This window comes from Barbus barbus (genome assembly GCF_936440315.1).
Source record: "Barbus barbus genome assembly, chromosome: 36".
NCBI lineage: Eukaryota > Metazoa > Chordata > Actinopteri > Cypriniformes > Cyprinidae > Barbus > Barbus barbus.
In genome coordinates, this window is record NC_136714.1 from 9,475,291 (window position 1) to 9,501,463 (window position 26,173).

At 38.8% G+C, this 26,173-nt stretch overlaps 1 protein-coding gene across 1 annotated transcript in view; it reads left to right on the plus strand.

Annotated features, from left to right (window-relative positions):
* LOC306856303 (A disintegrin and metalloproteinase with thrombospondin motifs 2-like) overlaps positions 1 to 26,173 on the plus strand; it is a 99,090-nt gene that overhangs the window by 28,651 nt on the left and 44,266 nt on the right. Inside the window, exons 3-9 of the mRNA XM_079395483.1 lie at positions 1,311 to 1,479; positions 18,323 to 18,525; positions 23,519 to 23,602; positions 24,251 to 24,407; positions 24,634 to 24,739; positions 25,778 to 25,921; positions 26,031 to 26,163. Coding sequence (XP_079251609.1) covers positions 1,311 to 1,479; positions 18,323 to 18,525; positions 23,519 to 23,602; positions 24,251 to 24,407; positions 24,634 to 24,739; positions 25,778 to 25,921; positions 26,031 to 26,163 — 996 coding nt within the window. The remainder of the gene's footprint in view (positions 1 to 1,310; positions 1,480 to 18,322; positions 18,526 to 23,518; positions 23,603 to 24,250; positions 24,408 to 24,633; positions 24,740 to 25,777; positions 25,922 to 26,030; positions 26,164 to 26,173) is intronic.

Sequence of the window (26,173 nt, forward strand, 5' to 3'; positions counted from 1 at the left end):
CGCCAATTTTGCTGCGCAAGTAAATTGATGCAGTTTTAAAGATTTTTAATGGTAAACAGAGCAAAAATACTTACTTTGCAGAGTGTATAATGTAAGAAGCCTGTTACATCATGCAGAGGTGCATTATCCTATTAATCGCTCACCTTTTCCCAGATGTAGGATGTCTGGTAGACCCACTCAGGCCATTAAGAAAGGAAAAGCATTTTTGATCTCTAGTGAGACTGTCATTTTTGTTTGCAATAGAGATGACACAGAGTGGATTTTGGGAGAGGACAAAAGTAAACGTTAGTCTGTTTTGTTTTTACATCAGCACTTTCAGTCCGTGTTGTGCACGTGCGATGGCAGCCCTTCATGCAGTGGTGTCGATTTATGCAGCGCGCGGGCATTTCCTTCGTAATGAACCCTCGGGGGAAGCAGGAGGGATCGAGGGAGGTGGCAGGATCGCTTGCTGTGTAATATTTCCTGGGAGACCAAGCTAAACGACTAGCTCAGCGGCTTGTGCTCTGCCGGGCTTCAATTTTGTGATGACTGAGGGGGCTCCGGCGTGACTTTAACGCCCCTGTTTGAAGCTCACATTTGATATTCCACCACATCAGAGAAGAGGTCTAACCTTGCCATCGATTGACGCTCTCATTCCAGCTGTCTAATTTACTATGGAAGCAAAGGGAAAAGACCCTGCGTTCTGGCAGTGAAAAGCCAATAAGTCGTAGGGACTGCGACGTGTCCTACAATCGATTAGCCCCGTGTGTCTAAAGCCTTGTAGACTTTCTCTCAATCGCTCTCGTTACGTTCACAGCGGCTCTGGCAGTGGACATGGACCATCACTCAGATCTCAACCAGACACAGCGAGAACGGAACACGAGCTGTCAAGTGTATCGGTCAGTGAGTTTGTTCACTCTGGCAGAGAGATTCGTATTGATCTTCGCTCACGGTTTGGATTTCCCTCTTTGCTCTCGTAGACTATTCTCTCACCGTCGTCTTTAAACTGTATAAACAATACCATCTCATGTTTGCTCCCTAAAAGTGTTCGGAAACATTAGCGAGAGTTTGTTTTTGCATATGACAGGCAATGTCACAGAGTTTTAGAGATGGCCGGGCCCGAACACATGAGTTAGAAAGAGGATGGATCGATTTAGAGATCAGGTTGCCCGAGGGTTTCTTCCAAAGCTGATGAAAACATGATATAGCAGGCTCACAGAAATAGCCCTTATAGCTGATTCGCTTAATGGACTTGATGTGCAAGCTTTGTGCTGTTCCTGCCTTTGAAAAACCTAATCTCTACTTCTCTTTCTCTCTTTTGAACCTGTCAGGCGGGGATGATCCGTGCAGGTCAAGAGGAGTTTTTTATCGAGCCACTGGAGAGAGGAGGCGACATGACAGGAGAGGAGGAAGGAGGACCCGGGCGTCATCACATCGTCTACCGCTCCTCTGACATCAAGAAGCCGGTCGTCAATCAGCCCGCTGACTTTCACCCCCGAGGTCAGATCACCTTTTTGACACCAGCTCGTCATGGAGCGCTGACAAGAGTTCTGAATATGCATGCTGATGACTAGGGAGATATGCTGAGGTTCAGTTTCTTGCCACTGAATCAACTTACATTTCTAGACTGTTCAGTGCTTGTTTATGCAAGTTTGGTGCTGGTCTGGTATGGTCTTTCTAAGCCAAATGAGGCTTAATGGTTAACCTGTTAACTGTCACCCGTCCCCTCAACGGGACACCTAAATTTACTTAACTATTTTACAATTAAATCCTAATCTAATCAAACTATACAAACGATATATCATTGGAAAGGTCTAAGACTCCTAAATAGATATTTTTCCACCTTTTTTGTTAAAGAATTATGTAGGAAACTAACAGATTAATTTATGACAAGAGTGCACCTGACAAATCTACATCATAACAGGAGTTCTGAAATTTTTCCTAGTTGCCTTTTCCCCTATCACGCTTTAGAAATCATAAGAAATGATATAGTTGAAAACTTAAAATCTCAATATTCATCCTTTGAAACCCATTTTAAAATCAGACATTGCATTACCATGGAAATGGTACATAAAAATCATGTTACAAAATGTTTTCGTTCATGAATTATAAACATTTAAGTTTGAATAGTGCTCTATAATCTCTATGTTCAAAACTGTGAGTGACAGTTAAGGGGTTTTAAGTTAGCATCACTCAGCAGTAAGGATTTTTCTGCTTGCCAGATCGGGCGAGTACTTCATATTTATACTTGCTTCTACATCTTCCCTGCACCCTTTTTCATTGATTATATGAATTTATTTTATTTATTAGAAAAATACATGTATTTTAATATTAAATTATAAATAATTTAGAATTATGAAAAACATTATTTAAAAACCAAAAAATATGTATACATATATATATATGTATGTATATATATATATATATATATATATATATATATATATATATATTAGTGGTGTAACGGTACACGTATTCGTACTGAACCGTTTCGGTACGGGTCTTTCGGTTCATTGCACGTGTGTACCGAATGAATACAGTATTTATTGTTTGATTTTTTTTTCCAGGAAATTCAAATAATAAATGACGTTTTGACAGTCTTTGATGTGGCATGACAGATTGCTGTATAAACTCCTTGGAGAGCCACTTCTGGGACGGTTCGGAAACTTGCTGGTATAAATCCAACAGAAGCATTGACTCGGTTCCCGTGTCTGAGCTGTGACCCACCACAGATGTAACGGGGTGAACGAGACGTGAGACGTGCGGATCCATCTGCAAGCTTATATTAATAAACATAGTCAAATAACAGACAGGGTCAAAACACCAGCAAACGGGTATGGCACGGGCAAGACACAAGAGTAATCCTAGGGCATGTTTGGGTGAACAATATCCAGAGGGCTTGAGAAGAGGGGTAGTCCGATAACCTAAGCAATAATCCAAACGAGGTAAACACAGAGTCCGAAACGGTGAGACAAGGGTAAATCCACGATACAAGGGGCGGGAAACAGGAAACGAGACTATAAACAAAATAAACTAAACAGACTTAGAGAACACAGAATGGCTCAGTAAGGCAGCTCACACTTGGAGAGTGCTAAACGCAGAAGCAGACTCAGAGCAAGACATAAACACAGAAGGCTCGGTAAGGCAGCTAACACTTGGAGAGTGCTATACGCAGAACAATACACGGCGATCTGTGAAAAGAAGTGAAGAGGACCAGGTCCGTGAGGAAGTGAACAGACCCGGAACTGAGGCAAAGCCGGCAGAGCAGGGCACCAAGGCGGAGCAGACGGGACTAGAGCCCACCAGTGCGGAGCAGACGGGACAGAAGCCCACCGGGGCGGAGCAGACAGGACTGGGACCTAGGAAACACTGAGACACAGGAAACAGACAGAGAATTTTGGGCCCCAAGAGCCAAGGCAGGGAACACAAAATGTTCATCAATAGTTTCCCGGGATGACAGTTCACAATCAGGCTGATTGACAGAAACTGAACTTGATGACACTTCATAAATAGTCTCTATGGCATTGACAGAGACAACACGAAAGACATGGGATGCATTGATAGTCTCTGGGCTCATGACAGACGGGTTTAAGGGTACAAAGATGGGTTTCTGGTTTGTCACAGACAGGGCAACAAACTCGGTATTGGCCTCCTTGAGAGTAGTTGGACAGACAGACAGTTCAATATTAGACTCATGGACTGGAACAGGACATACAGATAATTCAGAATTAAACACACTTGGGGGTGGTGGTCTGGCAGACAGGTCAAAACCGGGTGCATGTACTGAAACTGGACTGGTAGACATTTCAGTAAGTAACATTAAAGAGGTAGACAATTTACACTCAGACTCATAAATTGAAATTGGACAGATAGAGAGCTCAGAATCAAACTCATTGACGGAAACTGCATAGACAGACTGTTCACTAGGGGTATCTTTGGCAATGACAGAGTTAACGGGGCATACAGAAATTCATTTAAAGTTTCCATGGATGTGACAGGCAAGACAGACAGCTCGAACTCAGACACATTAGATGAGACTAAACGGATGGACAGTTCAAAATCAGCCACCATGGCTGATTCAGCACAGGAAAAGAGTACAGAGATGGCCTCCTCAGCTGGTTCAGAACAGGGCAAAAGTTCATACGTGGCCTCTGTAGCCCCAACAGGACGGGACGAGGATTCACAGATGGCCTCCTTAGCCATGACAGGACAAGACGAGAGTTCAGAGACAGCCCTTTTGGCGGCGACAGGACAGGCAAAGAGTTCACAGACGGCCACCATAGCCACGACAGGACAGGACGAGGATTCGCAGACAGTCTCCATAGCCGTGACAGGACAGGACGAGGATTTGCAGACGGCCTCCATAGCCGTCACAGGACAGGACGAGGATTCACAGACGGCCTCCATAGCCGTGACAGGGCAAGACGAGGAATCGCAGACGGCCTCCATAGCCGTGACAGGGCAGGACGAGGATTCGCAGATGGCCTCCATAGCCGTGACAGGGCAAGACGAGGAATCACAGACTGCCTCCATAGCCGTGACAGGGCAGGACGAGGATTCACAGATGGCCTCCATAGCCGTGACAGGGCAGGACGAGAGTTCAGGGACAGCCCTTCTGGCTGTGACAGGACAGACAAAGAATTGGTGAATGGATAACACTGACACCTCCGAAGGTTCTGCAGCGGTTGCCGCCACCCCTGGAGGTTCTACAGTGGAAACAGTCTCTTTGACCGTGACACGACAGGCTGAGAGTACATTGGTGGGCGCCACCACCATAAAAGGAGCTGAAGCAAGCACCGCCGCTTCGGGAGGTTCTGCAGCATGTGCCTCCACCTCTGGAGAAGCTGCAGCGGGTGCCATCGCCTGGAGCAGTTCTGAAGTGGTGTACGCAGCCCAAACGCAACATAAAGCGATCCCCATCATGGGAAGCGCTCCAGACAGGGGAATTAGTGCAGGAACAGGAGGGTTAAAGTGAGCTGGTTTGGGGATACCAGCTGCACGTGCAGACACTAGTGGTGCATCCCTCACACTGGATACTAGACTAGGATACTGAAGGACTAACCTTGAATATCCAGGTGTGGCAGACAGGACGAGACAAGACTCTGGTTGATCAGCTGTGACGTGACGTGGTTCTGGATGATCACCGGTGACGTGAAGAGACTCTGGAAGATCCGCTGAGATGTGATGAGACTCTGGATGGTCAGCGGTGACGTGAAGAGACCTCAGCAAGTCATCAGTGTCCACAACTCATTAGTTCACTATAGCAATGAAGTCTAGAGAGGAGCATTTTGCAAAATATTACACCAAATACTCATTATATTTTACTAAACCTGTTAGTCTTTTAATGTATGTTGAAATTAATCTGTTTTGAAACATGCTATGACAGCCAGTGTGTAGCTGAATATATTTTAACAAATAGCCTAGAAATTGTATTATTTATAAGTTAATTTAAAAACTGCATTATGCGCAATTTACATGTTTGCATACATTTATTTATTTATTTTTTATTCAATTATTTTACATTTTTCAAATTAAATTTAAGTTTGGGTTAAGTTGTTGGGCCTAATTGTTACCTTATAATGTAAAAGGGCTCCCTATAGTTTTAAGCATAAGATAAAAAATTAAACTATAACTGTTACGGAAGGAACAGAGGAAGCGTGCAAATCCATCTGCAGAGCTTTATTCAGAGACATGGTCGTAAAACAGGCAAGGTTCTGACAAAGGCAAACAGGTATATTGAGGGCAAAGCAAGAGAATAATTCAAAACGGGCGGGGTCAAACGATGGCTAATAATATCAAGGGGGCTTGACAAAAGAGGTAATCCATAAACATGAACAATATTCCGGGCTGGGGCAAACAGTATCCAAAACATGGCCAGGCACAAGGGGAATCCAAAACACAGACGTGAATCAAAAACACGGGAAAACAGGCAAGACTATGACTTTGACTAGACTAGACTAGGAAAAATTAAGACAGGCTCCGTAAAGTAGCTATCACAGTGACAGATGATAAACAATACTCGGTGATCTGAAAAAGGAAGTCCAAGGCTTATAAAGCATGTCTGATTGGATTCAGCTGTGTAGGTGTAATCAGTGCAATGGATGATGGGAACTGTTGTCCGGAGTGATATGTAACAGTCTGTGTGGTATGAGAGTCAATATGATGGAGAGGTGACCGCTTGTGGCAGTCGGATGGAAGGCCACAAACCGGACTCATGACAATAACTGAATGTATTTAAAGAAAGAGCAACGTGTTAAGTAAACTACTGTTTATAAAAAAAATAAAAAAAAGTTTAGCTTTCCATAGTCGCGACATTTATTTATAAAAATAAATAAATCTTAAAAAATGAATTATTATTATTATAATTTTTTTTAATAAGAATAAAATAAAATCGTAAAATTAAAATAAAAAATATAAAATAAAATAAGATGCAAACCATATTTATTTTGCATAAACCAGCTGAAAGAAAATGACAATAATTTTCAACTAAATGTCTCAGAAAACCAAATGTTTAAATTCGAAAGACAGAAAAAAATTACATAAAAAGATATAGTTCTGGTGGGGCCCTCCCCCACTGACCCGAAGGGTGTGTGATGTGTGAAGCTCATAAAATTTTAAAGCACGTTCAATGTTAGCAAATGTAATCTTTGCAAATACTGCTTAGGCTATATCCAGTCCATTTGAACTAGATTAAAAACAGAGCTTCAATGTCTTGTAGTGTTACTTTATTCAAACATTTGGGTGAATAATGACAGAACTGTTAATTTTTTAGTGAACTATTCCTTACTAAATGGACCTGAAGCAGGATACATGTAAAGTGAGGAAAGTTCTCCAGGGCTGAGTCATTGCCCAGGCTGTTCATCCCCCTCCACCCCCAGCTCTGTCTCTCTCAGCATCCCGTGTGAAACGTGTGAGGAGAGGAGCAGCAGAGTGACTGGATAAAGTCATAAACTTCTCTAAAAAGGATTCACATGTCACTTTGAGTTTGAGCGGTCGAGTTCAGCCGGGGGATATGGAGAGGCGCGACATGCGTCACAGTCCCTTCGCGTTTTCATTTTTCTTCACAGCCTGCTTGTTTTAGAGGGCTGCATGAATTGCTTAACTGCAGTACTGTCGAACCCTATTTGACAGAAATACAAAAACGATTGCTGATCCTTCAAAAAGGATTTTAGGATTAGCACTGTAATCAATACCAGTGTTGGGCAATGCTACTTAAAAGTAAAAGCAATTTACTCTTACTTAAATTTTTAAAGTGATGGTGCAATCTTGCTTTATGCATCTTAAAAAGTAGGCCTGTTCACACCAAGAATGAAAACTATAACTATATTAGCATTTACACCAGAAGATGATAATGTTTTTATTCTAAGTGTGCTCTGCAGTTCTATTCTCGCATTGCATATTTTTAAAGTCGGATGGACTTTGATTGGTTATTGTTATCGACAGAAACAAATCTGTTCCCAGTGATATTGTTACTTTGTATCATTATTGTTATTGTGTGGTGATAATTACCATTTCTTTCTTCTTTTTTAATTAACCTGTGACATTGCTTTTGCCTTACTTTTTCTCATTGTTGCCTGAATATTTTTGAACCAAAGCTGCATTTAATAATCTCTCCAGAGATGTTTTGCCACATTTCTGTAATTAAGGATGATTGCTGCATAGTAACCTATGGGTGATTCTTTTTACCTGAACATCTTCAAGTGAGAGGCGGGGCAAACCGAAAGTTAATGCCGAAAGTCCAGCACTCTCTTCACTGCTGATGCTATGACTATTCTTGTTTGAATGCGTTACTTTGCTGGCATTTTCCACATTTCGTTTTCTACCTTAACAAATGTGTCCATTCTGATGCTCAATTTTACAGAACTAATGGCTGCTGATGACTATTTGAATTGAATTCTGCCAAAGTGCGCGCTTGTAAGTGTTCGTTAAATGCGTAACATTAATTATGTGAGTACATAGATCTGCTCATGTCTGAAAATAATATAGGTAAAACAAAAATATTTTCATTCAGGTATGCATTAAAACCGGTTAATGCACAGGTAGTTCCAAGTAGTGTTGCCAGATGTACAATAATTTTGACCTCTGTACAATGTATGATCAGTAATATAAAAAATCCCATAATGTACGATAATTTCAGAATTTTATGGCAATTAAAATGATGGTAGTTGTAGTCATCGGGCTTCTATACTCATACACGAAATCGGCTCATTACAGACACTCTACATGTGCTCTTGCACACCTCAGAGTGTGTTAAGAATGGCGGAGGGTGCCCTGCTTTAAAGCCAACAAGCACTATGTTGCGATCCATTACGGCAAGAACCCCCTCAACATCTGGCAACACGCAGGCCTCTGATCATGACAGAGGTGGAGTTAACACCATTGCGCCACAACAGCTAAAGTCTGTCTACACTGGACGCGGCAAAGTGAGTGTTAAAAATCATTTTTGTACGTCATAAATAGAATGAGGCATCAGTTTACTGTCGGGTCACATCGCCCAACGACGCAGTCACTGATTATAATGGGTTCTATATAGGGGTGGCACAGTGCACAGATGTCACGGTTCAGTATGTACCTCGGTTCGGGGGTCACGGTTCGATATACGATTTCTGTACAACAGGAAAAAAACAACAAATCTACTATGCTCGGTTTCTTTTCATTTATTTTGAACAGATAGTAGTACAGTAATAATAAAAATATTATATTACATTATATATATAATCTGCAGTACATATATACATAAGAGGAATAAATTATTGAAATATATTTGATTTAGTTTACAGATAAACAAGGGAAAAAAAACAGTGCGACATAACAGCCTATAAATGCTGAGTTTCAGTTCATTTTTGTTCACAGAAAGGAAACTCAAATGGCAGAAAGCAACATCCTATTTGTTTTCTTTATTTTATAAAAGTGAGTGTACACAAATAAAAGCAGACCTTTATACAATGATGCATTATTAAGACGATAAGTGTTTAAAGTTGATTCTGCTGGTATAAGGAAACAGTTGAAGTGATCACGTCACAGGTATGCACGCACACACACACACACACACACACACACACAACACATCAATTCCATCATTGCAAAAGTTGGTACTTTATCAAAATAAAATACTAACATCAGCGCACATGCCTCTGTGTCACCATTGGAACGCGACTGAAGTACAAAGCTTATAATTTACATAATAAATAATAGTTTAGCATTCAGATACGTTACATCGCAAATATGGAAATATAATGGAATATTTGGATTTGTGCCGAATGAGAGAGGAAGGATACACGAGCACAAAACTCCATTTTGCAAACAGTTGAGTGCACAAGCCTTTAAAGTAAACTCAGAAATATGTCAGTATATGTGAGAGATGCGTTCAGAATCAGCACACGGTCACTGTCTGGGGGCTTTGTTTTCAAGTGCGCATCTCATGGCATTCGCTGTTCTTCTGCTGACGGTTATCAAACAACGTTGCATTGCTGTGGGTGCCTCATTCTGGATTGAGGGGGAATTGCCTGTATTCGTTGTAAGGCCTCATGCACCGAACCGAGATACCCGTACTGTGACGGTTCGGTACGAATACATGTATCGTGCCACCCCTAGTTCTATAGTATTTTGTCGCATCCAGTGTAGACACGGTACGCCTAGTTATCTATTGTGGTAGTTTGCAGGTCGTGGCTAAAAGTTGTTAGTTTAGATAAATAGCTGTATTCTTGACTCGGGTACGATAATTTTCTTCCAAATATAATAATTTTGAACTTCTGGTACGATACTTGGACATTTCCTGGCAACACTGGTTCCAAGTCAGTTTAATCACCGTTCTATATAAATTTTAATTGATGCACCCAAATACACTCACACACACAGAGAGAGAGAGAGAGAGAGAGCGAGAGAGAGAGAGGTCGGACATCGCAAATTGTGCTGCGCACACACAGAAACTTGTTGTCAGCACTGCCCTGTGACATTTATTAATAAAATAGCCTATACTAGATCGCTACATTATATTCATCAGCAACAAGGTGGTAATTATCTCTCGATCTATAATTAATTAAAACAAATGCTATGATTCATTCAAATAAATGTGATCTTGCTGCGCTATTTCATCTCTGTGTCTGATTTGAAGTAGGCAGAATGCTAGCGCTAACGAGCCGTATCTGACAAAAAATAAAAGTAATTTTTACCCTTCAGGTCAAATATTGAACTGCAAACATCATTAACAGCTTTAACATGTCAATGCTGGCAAATGACCATGGTATAAGTGGGATAATGCATGGCTAGCTCCATTTGCATCAGGTGGTTCTTGGCCTCCACATCGTGCATGGAAATTGTTTAATGCACAGCTAGCTTACTCATACAATAATTAAAATCATAAGGAAAGCATAATCATAAACCGACTATAAAATTTTAGACCAAAATTGCCTCAAGGTAATTTTGTGCAACCAAGACAAAACAGGTTGTGCAATGGTTGTCTTGACACACACTCTCTGGAACAACAATCCCCATTCAATTTATACTATGTAGTGGTGTAAATTTAGGAATTAAAGTATTACTTTTTAATTGTGGTTCAAATTAAGAGTAAACCAGAATATAAAAGTGAAATGTGTATGGTCAGTATAAAGACTGAAATGCTTTTAGAAGCATTTTCTCCTACATCTTCAGGCAACTGTTTCAACAGCAACTGGTGCTTTTCGTTTTTTCTTAGACATCAAATTAAAACCATAAATCAGTCATATCCCTTGTATGGTGTGTCTGTTTATCAGCAATATTCAGCTTTCATTACTTGAGTGGAAAGGTTATACATGTGGCAGTAGGCTTGATGTTGTACTGCATTGTGGAAGTGCAGGTATGCCCAAGCCGGTACTAAAAATAACAGGACAATATATCTGTAAGTGAATCTCAATGTTTTTGTGCGAGCAGGTCTTTGGCGACATCAGCTGGAGTACGTGTGTTCGTATGAGAAGCTGCAGCTCTCAGTGAATTCCAGCAGAGACATGCTGGACTCAGACAGCCTGTGTCTACGTGGCAAAGCTTGATGAGAGTTTAAGTTTTACTTGGCAGACGTGAAGCATACAACGTCGAGAATTATGGCAAAAGTGGTGGGAGGAGAGAAGGGTGAGAGGTTTTTTCCTCAAAAAATGGCCTGCAAAATTAGGTTTCATAATCAGACATGCTAGAAAAAATCTGCTGTGATTATATAATTTCTTTGTAGTTTGTTTGGTTTAGATAACTGCATAAGAGAGTTGTTATTTGAATTACCATGCACATGTATTGGCAAAAGTTGACCTTGACGTAGTCTTTGACCTTCTAGGTCTGTATTGACTCTATAATGATCTATGTCAGGACATGCTAACATGCTACAAGGAATGCTAACAAGAGATTTTTATTGCACTTTTTGGACATGTGTGCTAGCATCTAGCATTTATATGACTTCGGATGCTGTGGCAGCACTCTTTCTAGAAAGCTCTTATTCACAATCATAAAAGGACTTCCTGTTACTGTAACCTGAGAAAGAGGGCTAGCCTTCACAATACTGAATTATCAATACTTTTTGCTTTCTCTTCAAACATGGCTTTTGGCATTTCATTCACTGACCTATCAAAATAATGCAGGTGAAGCCAGAGTTTCTCTCCTCTCTTTGGACTTTTGCCATCTGTTTTTACAATGGTGGACATGATAATTATTAAACATGTTTAAATACAAGTTGCAAATTTAATTAGGGATGCAACTATTGTGTGCTTTTTGGCTAATACCAATATGCTGGTATTTATTTTCATGATTTAATTTTCACCAATACAAAGCTGGAATTAAAATTAAATCATATTTTGACTAAATAAATGTAAACTAAAAATGTAAAAATAAAACATCACAATCATACCATTCTAATATTTATTAATATTAGAAACTGCAAATGACATCATTTAGGCTATATGCATAAGTAAAAACAAAATTGTCCTCCACAAGCAAGTGCATATTTTTTTTAAATGTAAAATTTAAAACAATATTTTATTTAGAATAAATTAAATAAGTAGGCTATTTTATAAGTATCTTTTCCATTCATCATTATTCCACAAATGTGCAAAATATGTGGATAGAAATCCACGTTTTGAAAGCAGTATGTTTCATAACAAATATAATTGGACATGACCTCACATATGAATGTGAGAAAATCTGAGACTGATTTTCTTTCCTGGTTTGTTACTGCATTTGAGAAGAGTGTCGTTTCTGCACTTTTGTCAGTTTCTTTTCACCTCAGTCACCCTGACATTTCAGCCCACACATATCACACCGCAGCATACCAAATATGCCATAATGCCTCCAGCTAGCCATCAGAGATTGTATAGATGTATGTGTGTGGCTATATGTGTGTGTTCATTGCTGTAGAAAATGTGTGACTGCATATGTTTTTCATTTAACGTTTTTCCCATCCCTGAAACAACAACTTTCTGGTTGTTCTATTGACTAATAGCTTTTGGCCTGGTCTGACATTAAGGAGGAGCATTCAGCTTCCTCCTGTGCTGCAAATATCTCCATTTGTGCTTGGCCACCTTTGCAGCAGTGCAAGTAAAGACAGTGTTTTAAGAAGGACGCCTGCGGCATTTCGTCTGGAGAGCTAATGAAGACTGATCTTTCCGTGTCTTGGAATTCTGGCTCTGTGAGATGAGGAAACCCAACAATGCTGTTAACTGATGATGCCTAGGTGAATAAGACATTAACCAACAGATTACAGGGTTCGCTAGGCCCTTGTTTTAAAATTGATGGCCAAGGAAAAAAAATGTGAATAAGATCTACTGAGAGATGACTGTAAAAAAATGTTCATTGGATAGACTTCAGGTTTACAGTTCTTGTGTGATTGGCCAATTACTCATTTTAAGTTGACTGTCTTCACGTGTTTCTAAAGTCTAAAGTGGTCTTCATCCAGCAAGGTTGTCATCCAGATATGTGGTTCACTAATTGAATTCAGTGTTTACTTTAAATGGGGTGAATTCAGATAAGTTTAGACACTTTTTGCCATTGAGATGACGGGTAAAATGGCACAGTTATCCCGAATTAACTCACCCGATGGGAAATCATCTGATATAATTATTTCAATCTTTATGAAAATTGTATGTCGTAAGGGGGTGTTTAGAGATGCACATAAAAGATAAATAAATAAATACCATCTTTGGCATTATTACTGTTTTATTCTGATTGGAATAAATATTTTATTCTATGATAGCTTTAGTTTTACATTTCTCTTCAGAAACTATACATCTAAGATGTATATAAAACAATTCTACATTCAATAACATTACAAGAAAGTAAATATTTTCCAGATTATGTTTCACACATTTATATTATTCTTATTTTTCACAGTATAAATTGGCATTTATGCATAAACATATATAGCTTCCTATTTTTTAGAGGGTCCCTCACAAGGACAATAGATCCTATATGTGATTCACAACTAGTTAACACAGACACAAGACACTGACTAGTGGCAGAACTAATGGTCGGTGCAACTCCTGCATCAGTGTTTTTGTGTATACGAGTGTGTGTGTGTGTGTGTGTGTGTGTGTGGGCTCGTATTCCTCCATGCTGAGTCATGCCTTCATTGAGGATACTCTTGCTTGTCTAAGCAGATGGACCTATCCTACAGGCAACATAGTTTTTCAATCAGTGAGGTTGCAATAGAGGAACAAGATGGTGCATTCATAGCCAACCGAAATTCCTGCTACATTCATAAGCATGTCTTTTTTTATCCACGTAAAACATGTTTTCAGGTTTGACAGCTTGGAACTTTCCTGTTTGTTTTACATTTCAAGTCTTGTATCTTACAGTTTCATGTACTTTTACTTAGCACATAATTTTTTCAGATTATTTTTCCAGTCACATCTGCCAGCATTGATTTAAAAGCCAAGCTGTGTATTTGTTTTGCATGGAAATTAGTTTTGTGTTTTGCAATAATCATGTCTAATTTGATTCAAAATTAAATTTACCATCAGGAATTTAAAAACTAAACAGTGTTTCTAAAGTATATTTATTTAAAAATCATATCGAAAGAGTTAAGCCAAGCTTCCACTGCCATATTCAACGAGGATTTCTCCAGTTGTTAACAGATCCGAAAGACTTTGATTTCATTTTCAAAGCAAAGGTTCTACTTGAAAGCTTCTAAAAGATTCGGTTTTAATTTTATCCTTGCAGTTTTTCATGATGCTCCCGTTTCCTGAATACAAATAACCCTTGTGAGCCTGATATGTCAGAAATAACAAGCCTAGCACTCATTGATTTGAAGAATTATGATAATTGGCAACAGTTACTGACTGCCCGACCTTCATCAATATTCTGTGCATCAGCATTGCTCCTTGCAGACCGGCACTGGAAACCCCAGCTACAGTTGAAACGGCTATGACTTCAGGTCAGGGGATAAATAGGAGCAGACGTGGCCTCTCAGAACGGCAACCAGAATACAGGATGCTTGTTTGTAGCTTTCTATTTGTAGTCAATAGCAAAAAAACGCAGTGGCACAAGGCTGTTAACCTTGAAATATGATGACTGTGGAATTCAATTGGTTGTCAGCTGACATTGTGAAACTCGCTTGACTGTAACAATGAGCAGTGTAGTAGTGCTACTTTACTGTCACTTCATGTTTTAAACTTAATCTACACATAAAAATAGTTTAGTTATAAGGGCTCATACTGGAATCTGTGAATCAGTTGTGAATCTGTTCATTTAGATGAACCATCTAAAGTCCAATCACACAATTAAAACTGAAACAATGGTACAAAATAGAATTTTAAGTGACTGAATATGGTAGAAAATACAGTTTTTTTTTTGCAAAAGATTCAAACATATACAAGTTTTGGATAGTATCAGGATTATGTCATTACTGGAATCTGGAGTTATGAATCTGTTCATTTAGATGAACCGTCTAAACAAACCTATTGTCAGGGTTGTGGGGAGAAGGGATGAGGCGAGGACTCAGTACTGCAGAGAATGGGCTTTATTAATAATAAAAATAAACAAAACCAACCAAAACTACCCCGTAGGGGAAAAACAGGACAGCTGGCAGGTTTGGCAAGGCAGGACAGGGCACGACAAGGCAAGGCAGGATCAGCACACGACAGGGGAAATTACGACGACGAACTCGCGCAGGACTGCAAACACAAGGAGATTATAAAGGGAGCAAATGAGGAGGGTAATGAGGTAAACACAGGTGGGGAAAATTAACCAATAATTAGGAAACAAGGTGGGTGGGGTCAAGACAATTGACATGAGCACATGGCACATAGAACCAAAAAAGACAAGCCATGTGCTCACACAAAACAAAAACACAAGCACATGGCCAGCAAAACAAATCACTAGCCATGTGCAAGACAGGACACGAACACGCAGCTAACGAGGAGACTCATAAGCTGCATGTTCACAAAACATGACAAACATGAAAGCACAGATCAAAACAAAACAAGAAAAAGCACGCGGCCGAAACCGAACCGCGTGCCGAACAAAACACACACAGACAGAGGACAGAGGAGCGCACGACCCGAGCAAACTCGAAATCGCACGCTCCCCAGCAAGAACAAACCTGGAGCGTGAGTGTCCGAACCCCGACACGAAACCAGAACAGAGTCTGAACAAGACAGGAGTGCCGGGATCCGAACACCACGCCCCAACATGAAACAGCACGCAGACAAGAGAGCGCGCAGCTCGAGCACACTCGAAGCCACGCGCTCACCAGAAAACAAGACAAGAAGGGAGTGTCAGGGCTCCATCACAAAACCATGAATAAACTAGACCGAAGTGACAGAACCCTGACACCTATTCACTGAATCTAAAACAATGGTACAATAAAAACTTAAAGTGACTGAATAAAGTATAGAGTCGGGAGAATCTATTATCTTGAATCTATGAAATCAATGATAAAGTGGACTAATCTGTTCATTTAGAAGAACCATCTAAACAAACCTATTCACTAGAAATATTCAGACATTGCAACATTATGAGACAGCAGATCATTTAGGATGAACCAATTTACTAGAATGAATCAGACTTTCCAAAACTACATGAAACTGAGGATGTTTAGGTGAGTGTTTGCTTATTGCTTCAACAAATAAACATATAATTTGATAAAGTAGCTCCTTACTACAAGGTACAGTACACACTTTGAAAATTATGAAAATAGCTGAACTGCTGTTGCAATGCTGAAAAATGTATTTGTTAGTAATATCACCGTTTTTAGCTACACTAGGTACTCTTCATGTCAGTGCTGATTCTCCTTTAAAAATCATTTTTATTCTAAGCCAATACTTAACCTTTTCCATGACTCTGGCCTTTTGTGTTGATGTCCTGTTAATTGCCTCTATCCTTGGATCACCAGATCACCTTAACATGCTAGTTCTTGTTTTCCAAAATCTAATTTGACTCCATGCTGAAAACTCCAGTACGAGTGACAAGGACCAGCTTTGTTTTCCACTCGTTTATTTCTAGAGTAATGTGCTTCTAAATACACATTGTGATGAACGAAAAGAGCAAAACAGATGTCTATTGCACAAACAGAGCCCATGACCCATTTTCATGTACATTTGTCAAATTTGTCAAGCTAATAAACATTGCAAGATTGCTCTAAATGTTAGTTTTTAGTAAATTTGTCTAGGATTTCTTACATTTATTTGTTCTGCTGATTTTCTTTTGCAAGCTTTTGCAACATTTTCATTTATAAATGACTGTTGATGTCTTGGCAGTAAACATTACTGATTTTTATGGTGTATTTGTTTGACTTCCCATTTCGTTTCGTGTGTCTGTGCTTGTTTAGAAACTTGCAGACATTTATGAAGTTCTATTTTATTATTAAACATAAACGAGAAGTTGATGAGAATATGTACACTGCTTCGCCTCTTCCAAAACTAGGAACATTCCTCAAGATCCCTCCATTCTGAACCATACAGACAGTATTTACATATTACGAGCGCTATACTTGAGAAATAAAATCTGAAAGGAACTGAAGAAGAGCATTTGTTTGAATTACACTTTACACAAACAGTGTACACAGTCTAATTAGACTGCACATTAACAATTCTGTAAGTATTGATCTGGAAATCCTGAATCGCTGATCCTGGGGAAAAATGTAATTTGTTTTCATCTAAAAAGGTTGGATAATTTTATGGGTTAACACAACACAAAAATGTTGGATCACTGTAGAAGTTGGGCTGGTAGCAAAATGGTTAGGAATCAAGGCTGCTTTTCTCATTTATTTTGTCTTTAGGCATTCTTGAATAAAACTAACCAGCTTCCAGGTGAGTCACAACAGTGAAACATTTGATTTGAAGAGAACTATTTAGAAATTAAGGGGGACAAGCCAAAGGTTCAACATTAGATGATTAGATGTCAATATGAGACACAGATCTGCTCATCCTAAGATGGTTTGCAAATTGCACAACGGAATCTGAAAAACCGGTACAATATAACATTTTTAGTGATTGAATATAGTCTAAATTGCCATATATTTGAAGTGTTTTGCTAAATATTTAAACATACACAAGTTGTGTGAGAGTATCAGGAAAATCAGTTTTGTCATTTACAATGCTTTATAGGAGTGGGTGGTCACTTGTGAGCTCTTTTGCTGGAATTCTGGTTACCATAGTAACAGCGAGTTCTCTGATTGGTGAATCGCCCTTCAGGATTATCTCATTACCTCTGAATAAATTAAGAAATTAAATCGGAACATCAAATGGCATATACAAATTTGTAATCATAAGGTTTATCACCTTGGGAAGAAACATCAAATTTCTTTCAGAACACACAGACTGAGGTCTGTGAAGCAAGCATATTGCAGTAACTTACGAATGTTTTGGACACAATACCAAGTACCATGTAAATACCATGGTAAATAAATATGATTATTGAGCATTTTAATAAAGGAAGTCAAAGGCAAGATATCACTGAATTGGTACAGTAACATTTTTCTGCCTGTCATCCGTTTTAGTTCTCTCTCACCTCACACTGTCCCTCGCCTGAGCAATTTTGGCACAGGCAGAGCCTGAGAGACATGCCTCAGTGGCACCCAGTCTGAACATGAAAGCTTTTGGAGTTGAGAGAGTGTTTGTGCTGTGTATTAGGTGACAAGAGAGAGAATCTGCTCAATGAAATGAGAAACATACTGCCACTGTTTTTGTTTATCATTGTACAGCTATTTTCATATTAAGTAATGGTCTGAAAAATTATCTTCATATACAGTATAAACATTATACAATAGGTCTCGTTTAAATTTGCCTTCGTCATGATGTTACGTTTAAATGAGTCATCTCATACACTTCTTATAATGATTATCATGATTCCTTATAAATTATTTTAAATAATTTTTGTGATTTTTTTTCAGGTTTACCTCTGGGTCTTCAGGCTGGATTGGGGTATTTACCCCAACATGTTAAGAAGAAAATAAAGAGCAACACGCGAACACGCAGAGAGACGTATGAAGATGAGATCTTTAACATCGAGGTTCTCTTGGGAGTGGACTGCTCTGTGGTGATGTTTCACGGCAGAGAGCACATCCAGAAGTACCTCCTGACCCTCATGAACATTGTAAGTCTCCCAAATCCCATTAGAAAGGATTGAAGCTTGAGATGGTGGCTAATAGTTACAGTACTGAGTTGACCTTTATGGCCTATTATCATATGTAACGCACAAATAGTCTTTTTGCTCCATACTCTTAAAAAATACAGGTTCTTTATTGGCTTCTATAGTTCCATGAAGAATCTTTAACATCCATGGAAGCTTTGCATTGCACAAAAGGTCCTGGAAACGGTTATTTAGGTTATTATAATGTTCTTCACACTGCACTAAAAGTGCCAAAAGAGGGTTTTTGTATCAATGCAATAGAAGGACCATTCTGGGTTCCCCAAAGAACATTTCTGCTAACAGTTCTTAAAAGAACCATTTTCTTCTTAGTGTAAGGAACATTTTAATAATCTGAATAATCATTTCCATTTTAAAGAACCTTATGTCCAATGGAAAGATTAGATATATATTAAAGGATTTTCATGGAACAATGCCAGTTAAGAACACTGTAAAAAAAAAAAAATGTTATAAGGCAACCAGTTTTTTGCAGATTTTTGAGTTCTCTCAACTTACTTTTGTAGGAGATTCTCAACTTTTTGTTGTATAAACTTAAAACAAGTTGAGAAAACTCAAAAATCTGCTGAAGCTGGTTGCCTTAAAATTTTAAGTTGGCTCAACTTTTTTTCTTTTTTACAGTGCATCTGAAACATTTTTTTGTAAATTGCATAGCTGCAAACCTCCCCTTTTGTAAGCTTTATTTTTAAGAGTGTTGGGTGTAAGTGTCCATCTACTATACGTTACTTTGTATAAAGTAAGGGGAAAGGGAAGTGTGTGGCCAAGTATGGTGACCCATACTCGGAATTTGTGCATTTAACCCATCCAAGTGTACACACAGTAGTGAACATACACACTGCCCATTGGCAGTGGGCAGCCAATGCTGCGGTGTCCGGGGCACAGTTGGGGGTTCGGTGCCTTTCTCAGGGGTCTCACCTCAGTCGTGGTATTGAATGTGGGAGAGGGTGTTGGTTATTCATTCCCCCCACCCACAATCCCTGCCGGACCTGAGACTCGAACCTGCGACCTTCGGGTTACAAGTCCAACTCTCTATCCATTAGGCCATGACTGCCCGAAGTAAATTAGCTTAATGGCATTTGCTAAATTAGGCATCAGCTAAATGACCAGTAATTTAGCCTCAGGAACTTATTGGTTCTCCGTATTATGTAAACAAATCAGCATTTATCCAAAATACATCACTTTTCAGACACCACTATGGTTATTTACAATCATGACTTTATCATACAGACATTCACATGAATTACTACATATTCAAACAAAGAATTTGGCATTACTGTATACATTAGGGCTTGATGGTTGGATGTTAATCCAAACCTCCATCCATCTCCCTGACAACTGCTCTGAGTCAAGAAATTACATTCACATCCCTGACAAGGTTTCCTACCTGAAAGATTGATGTACTTGAGATCCTCGACAAGACCAGACTCGCAATGAACTTGCTGTTGAACCTTCACAAATAAACATTTTCTGACTTTCCCTCTGATTTTTTTATTTATTTTTTTCATTTTGATTCATTTTTTGCCAGACATTTCACGTAAAGCAAACTGAAATGCTTGACCGATGTACCGTAGACCATTTGAACATACTTAACACTTACGTTTAATGCATTGCTGTGGTGGTAACAAACCTCATAATTACCTTCAAATCCCAATTAAACTAGATGTTTTGTTTAGGTAGCTACAGTAACGATAAACTTACTGTTATGTTATGTTCAAAATGTTCATATTTGCATTCCGTTATGAACTGCATTCTGACATTTTGAAATGGAACAATGCACAAAATTGAATTTGTGTAGCTAGAGCTGTTGTCATTCTTGGGCTTGTGTAAAGTATGTTTTGGGTATACAAGTAACTGGATAGCAGTTCCAAAGCTCTTGCAACTTACCTCTTCCTCATAATTCCATCACAGTTCATTCTTGTTTGCACGGCGGTTCCATTGCTAAGCAGAAGACAAGCTCCGATGGAAGACCTTGCTGCATTATTAATATAGTCCTAATGATTTTCTGGCACTTTGGCCTCTTACTCGTCAATTAGCTACCTGCCAGCTATAAGCAGAGAACTAGACTAATAAAATACTGACAAGGTCCTGGAGAGGGCCAGAGACAGCCAGTGCTAATGAGAGACTCACTGCTAAGGTGATTAGCACGATATGTGTGTGTGTGTGTGTGTGTGTGTGTGTGTGTGGGAGAGAAGAGAATAAAAACAAGAGAGTATGTGCTGATAATAGTCATTTATGTGCCAGGTTACAGAGCTGTCATTACTGAGTTCCTGAGTAGATACATGGTTTCAGGTGGGAACAGGGTTACCTGGCACTGTTTCTCAGAGACTAATATTTCAACTGTTTTCATGCTTAGCAACAATGATAATGAACTGTTACCTTAACAATGGGAATACATATCTTTATTTTTATAAATATGTAATAATGATCATTTTAAGGTATTATAAAATGAAATATTGAATGCAATATTAAATACATTAAAACACAATTTGGTTAATCTAAAATGCATAAGTACTGTATATTTTTCATCAGTCATTCCTGACATGTCAATAAATTGTCTTCATATTTATTTATTTTTAAATATTGAAATATCAAAAGGATTTTAAAAACAGATATTTTCCGTATTGTCTGTATATATGTGTACATGCGTATACACATGAATTATAATTAATATTCCTGTTAGTCAAATCTGAGATTAAAGGATGGCTATACACACATACACACTTATCTAAAGTTTTGCTGGTAGCACTTTATTTTAAGGTCCAGTTCTCACTATTAATACAGTAGTTGCTTATTAGCATGCATATTACTAGCATATTGGCTGTTTATTAGTACTTATAAAGCACCTATTAAGGCCTTTTTCTGCATGACCGTATTCTAGATCCCTTAATGCTAAACCTAACAGCTACCTTACTAACTATTAACAAGCAGCAAATTATGAGTTTATTGAAGCAAAAGTCATAGTTAATAGTTAGTTATTAGTGAGAATTGCTCCGGAATCTAAAGTGTGATCATTTAGTTTTATTGACAAAACAGAGGGTTTGAGTGTTTTAGGGGAAACTATAGCTAGAATTTCTCTCTTTTGCTAAGTGTCTGCTCTCCATAATCAGACTCGGATTTTTAAACAGCCTCTAGTCGAGCTGTCATCCATCTGTCACTGTCTTTGTGTATGAGTGTGTGTATGTGGTACAGTGTTTCTTTTCTTTCTCAACACTCTGGTCATCTAGCTGAAGCCTCAGCACCTTCCCAGGTTGCCCCAGGGTATTGTGTAAATGAGTGGAGAGAAGTCATGTAAGCATGGTAAATGACCAAATATGTGTCATTTTATGAAGGGATGCAGATATGCGTGTCATGCTTGCTTATTTATTTATTCATAGATACATTTATTATAAACCCTCCACCTCCCCCAGCTCCACCTGTCTAGGTTTCCTAGAGAATTTATGTATGTCTATTTACGCAGCAGCAGCATATCTTACATGCTCACAGCAGCACGTCTATGTATCTGTTGGCAGTAGCAACTCCGCACTTGAGTGTCAGCATACATAACAGTGTCAGCATGCGTCCGTAGTCTTGTGTAGCCAGATCTTCAAACTGATGGTATGATGTCTTAAGCCGGGCTCACACTGTGCGATTTTTAATAGTCTTTTGCGATTGTTGCTTGTCACACTGTACGAACATGATCCCCATGTCAGACTGTAGGATCTCAGTTGTCTTAATGTCAGACTGTACGACAGTCAAGACGCGACAAAAACAGATGTACGCAAGAAGACTTGTCCGGAGTTTTACGTCATCAATACGTGACCCGCGTTCTCTCGCTATAATGGTAGCTAGCAAACAACAGCAACGTGTAGCGTTAGTTTTATTAATTACATGCCTTGATGTTGAAAAAAAACCCCCGAAAAAGACGACGTGTGTGGAGCAAGTCATGGTTGGGCGTCATCAAGTTCAGTGCTCCTATTGGTTCTTGTTTTGACAGTCGTCGTAGGAGATGTCACACTGCAGGAAAGTGTCTTCTGACACTGTAAGAATTTAATCGGAGGAAAAAATTGATCGCAACGACCATTAATCGGCTGGCCATTAATTTGAACATGTCAAACCAGCGATCTAGACAACCGATTTTAGCCTAGGATTATAAGAATCTTTTAGGATTTTAGGATTTTCAAAATTTGTCTCAGACGACCAAATCGTGGCCAAAATCGCACAGTGTGAGCCGGGCTTTAGTCTGGCAAGACCAAATACATGCTAAAACTATTCAGAGATGTCATGATTTAATTGTTTTGCTACTTGCAAATATTTACCTATAATTATACATATTAAAAAAAAATCTGAATAGATATTAGACATAGCACTTCTACAAATATATAAATATCTGAACACATGTCCAGGCTCCAGTAAATGATTACTCAGCCCTTATGAAAATTAACCATGCTTTTATAATAGTAAAACTGTAGTAATCATGTTTTCTTTTGTTTTTTTGGTGTAATGATTACCTTTTGTATAACCACAGTTTTACTACATATACCATGGTTAAACTATTTAGCACAGCAAAACCATGGTTAATTTGTGGTTACTATGATTTAACTATAGTAATCATGTTTTTTTTTTTTGGTTTTATTTATACTCTAGTTAATCCATGGTTCATTTTTGTAAGGGAGGGTTCAGGGTTCACCTTTAAATCCATCTCAAGGTGACTGTAAGGGTAAGTGCTGTACATTTTACAGCTCACAGGCAGTAAACTTAGCTTTTTTCCTGTAAAACTCTCTAACTTCTCAAATCGCCTCTGGCACTGTGACAGTTTTTCCTGCCTACATAATTTTCGTAGCTGTGTTATTGCCCAGACGAATTACACATCCATTGGTCACGTCCAGGCTCTCTGTAGTAAGGCTATGTTTGTGTTACATTTCTACTTGTTTATCCTTTGTATTTCTTATGAATTGTTCCACAGGTGAATGAGATTTATCAGGACAGCTCCCTGGGTGCCCATATTAATGTTGTCCTGGTTAGAATCATGATGCTCTGCTCCTCCAAGGTAAGACGGCATCAGCCAGTTTTCTTCTGAAACTTTGTTGGATGACTGTGTTTGTATCAACAGCACTTCAAAGTACGAAAATATCTATGAAAAAATATCTAGTGTACTCAACTCCAGTAGCTATCCAACAGAGATTGTATTGAAATATATTCTGGCATCTCAATCTCAAGTAAAAGTTTCACCACTGTAGCCAAGGTAGATTCAAAGTTGGGTTTTTGGATTTATTTTGTAATGCATACAAATGACTTGAATTTCTAAGAAACTTAAAATTAAAAACTGAGAAAAGTTAAAAAATAAATATACAGTATACTGGAATTGAAAAAGTTTGACTACTGATTCTAGGTACAAAGTGATGCCAAAGTCCTGTTCAACAGGTTTAAGTTTCTTTATTCTTTGGACCACTTTGCATTTAATTACTGAATGAATGAATTAATATAAAATAAACTCTGAAAACTCAAGTAGAACTCTAACATCAAACTGTAGAAAATTACAGAGGTTTTCTCTTGAAAACACATGTGCAAAATGGTACCAACAATTGGTTAGAAATGTATAAATGTTAAAATGTTATAGCATTAATAGATTAATAGACTAAATTGTTTCAATTAACAGTGTCCGGTATTAACCAATGATTTGTGTTGTTATTGTCAGTCCATGGGGTTGATTGAGCTGGGCAACGCTTCTCAGAGTCTGGAGAATGTCTGCCGCTGGGCCTTCCTGCAGCAAAAAGAGGACAAGAATGATGCAGAATACCACGATCATGCCATTTTTCTCACCAGACAAGAGTTTGGGCCCACTGGCATGCAAGGTAATACTTTTGTATTCCATGAACTTACATGTAAACATGACCTGATGCATGTACAGTACATCAAGAATCTCAGATATGCAGACTAATTAAAATTCATGTAACAGGAAGAATGAACTGTAATCTTACCATATGTTTTTGTTGTTGTTGTTTTCCACAGAGACTTGCCAATTTGAGACAACATATATGACAAACTATTAACGACAATTTATCTTCCCTCTCTGTGCAGGTTATGCTCCTGTGACAGGAATGTGTCACCCTGTGAGAAGTTGCACTTTGAACCATGAGGATGGCTTTTCGTCTGCTTTTGTTGTGGCCCATGAGACAGGACATGTGTGAGAAAAACTTGATAAAACCTTCCTCCATAATATGCCACCACCGACATGTGTTTGTGTCAAGCTAAGTTAATCATAAAAACTAGTAGTTCAGTCCAAAACAAGCTGCTAAGTATTTACATTTCATATCTATTTACATTTCAAAAATGCACAAATTGATTTTTACCAAATGATGTTGATATTTGAAAGCACCAAAACAAACACGCCCATACCCCAACAGTTCCTCGTCCCTATTTTGATATCTCCGCCCCATGAGTGCATACACAACCCTGGCATAACGATGATCGTGGAAACAAGCGAAGATGTCACACAAGCATATTCAAACAAAAGCCAGCACAGATAAGTTGTGTGAAACAAAGCAAAATCAACGTTACTCGTCTATCAAGAAGAAAAAAACAACGCAACCTCGGCGTCCGATTCCAGGCCTTCCCGCTCCTTGAATTCTCTCCACCACTGGAAAGCTGCTCCAATATTTACGCGGGTCCTACCTCTTGCCTGATCGTAACCCTTCTTTTTAATCTTTTGTTCATCTGATATTTTCCTCTTTTTTTAATCTGCTATCTCTCTCTCTATCTAATGTCAATCTGCTTATATCCGTCCTTTGCACTCAAATTGAGTGCTCTCTTCTCTCTATCATTACAAGACACGCCCCATACTGCTGATTGGCTACAAGTGTGTTTTGGGACTCAGTCCGACACTGTGGTCAAAACTCTTTTTCAGATATTTCTTAGTGCACCTTTAATTATATTGAAGCTATCGTGTGGACGGTAATATCTTTGAATAACAAAAACAATCAATATAAATAGAAAGTTCTGTCATTTACATTTCTAAATATTTGATAATATTTTGTATATCATCGCAAACAAAGATGTTGTGTATATATGTTGTATAATATATTTTAACATATTATATATTGTATAATAATATACATAATATTTGGTAGTTACATATATCCATTCTCTTACCCACATTTCCAATCAGTACAGAAGATGATTGTATAGACTGAGTGAATGTGTGCTTGTTATTTATTATATTTAGCCTGGGGATGGAGCACGATGGCCAGGCGAATGAGTGTGGGGATGAGGTTCCCATGGGGAGTATAATGGCACCTCTGGTTCAAGCAGCCTTCCACCGCTTTCATTGGTCTCGATGCAGTCAACAGGAGCTCAGGCGATACCTCAAGTGAGTTACCTGGTTTTGGTAGCTTCCTGCTTTGTAGTATATAAATATATTTTGTTATCCATCCTGTTCCTTGATTACAAATTCTAAGATAGTACTATTACTCATGCAGTACATATGACTGTCTGCGTGACGACCCCTTTGAACATGAGTGGCCAACTCTGCCCCAGCTGCCTGGACTGCATTACTCTATGAACGACCAGTGCCGCTTTGACTTCGGCATGGGCTACATGATGTGCACTGCGGTGAGTGTAA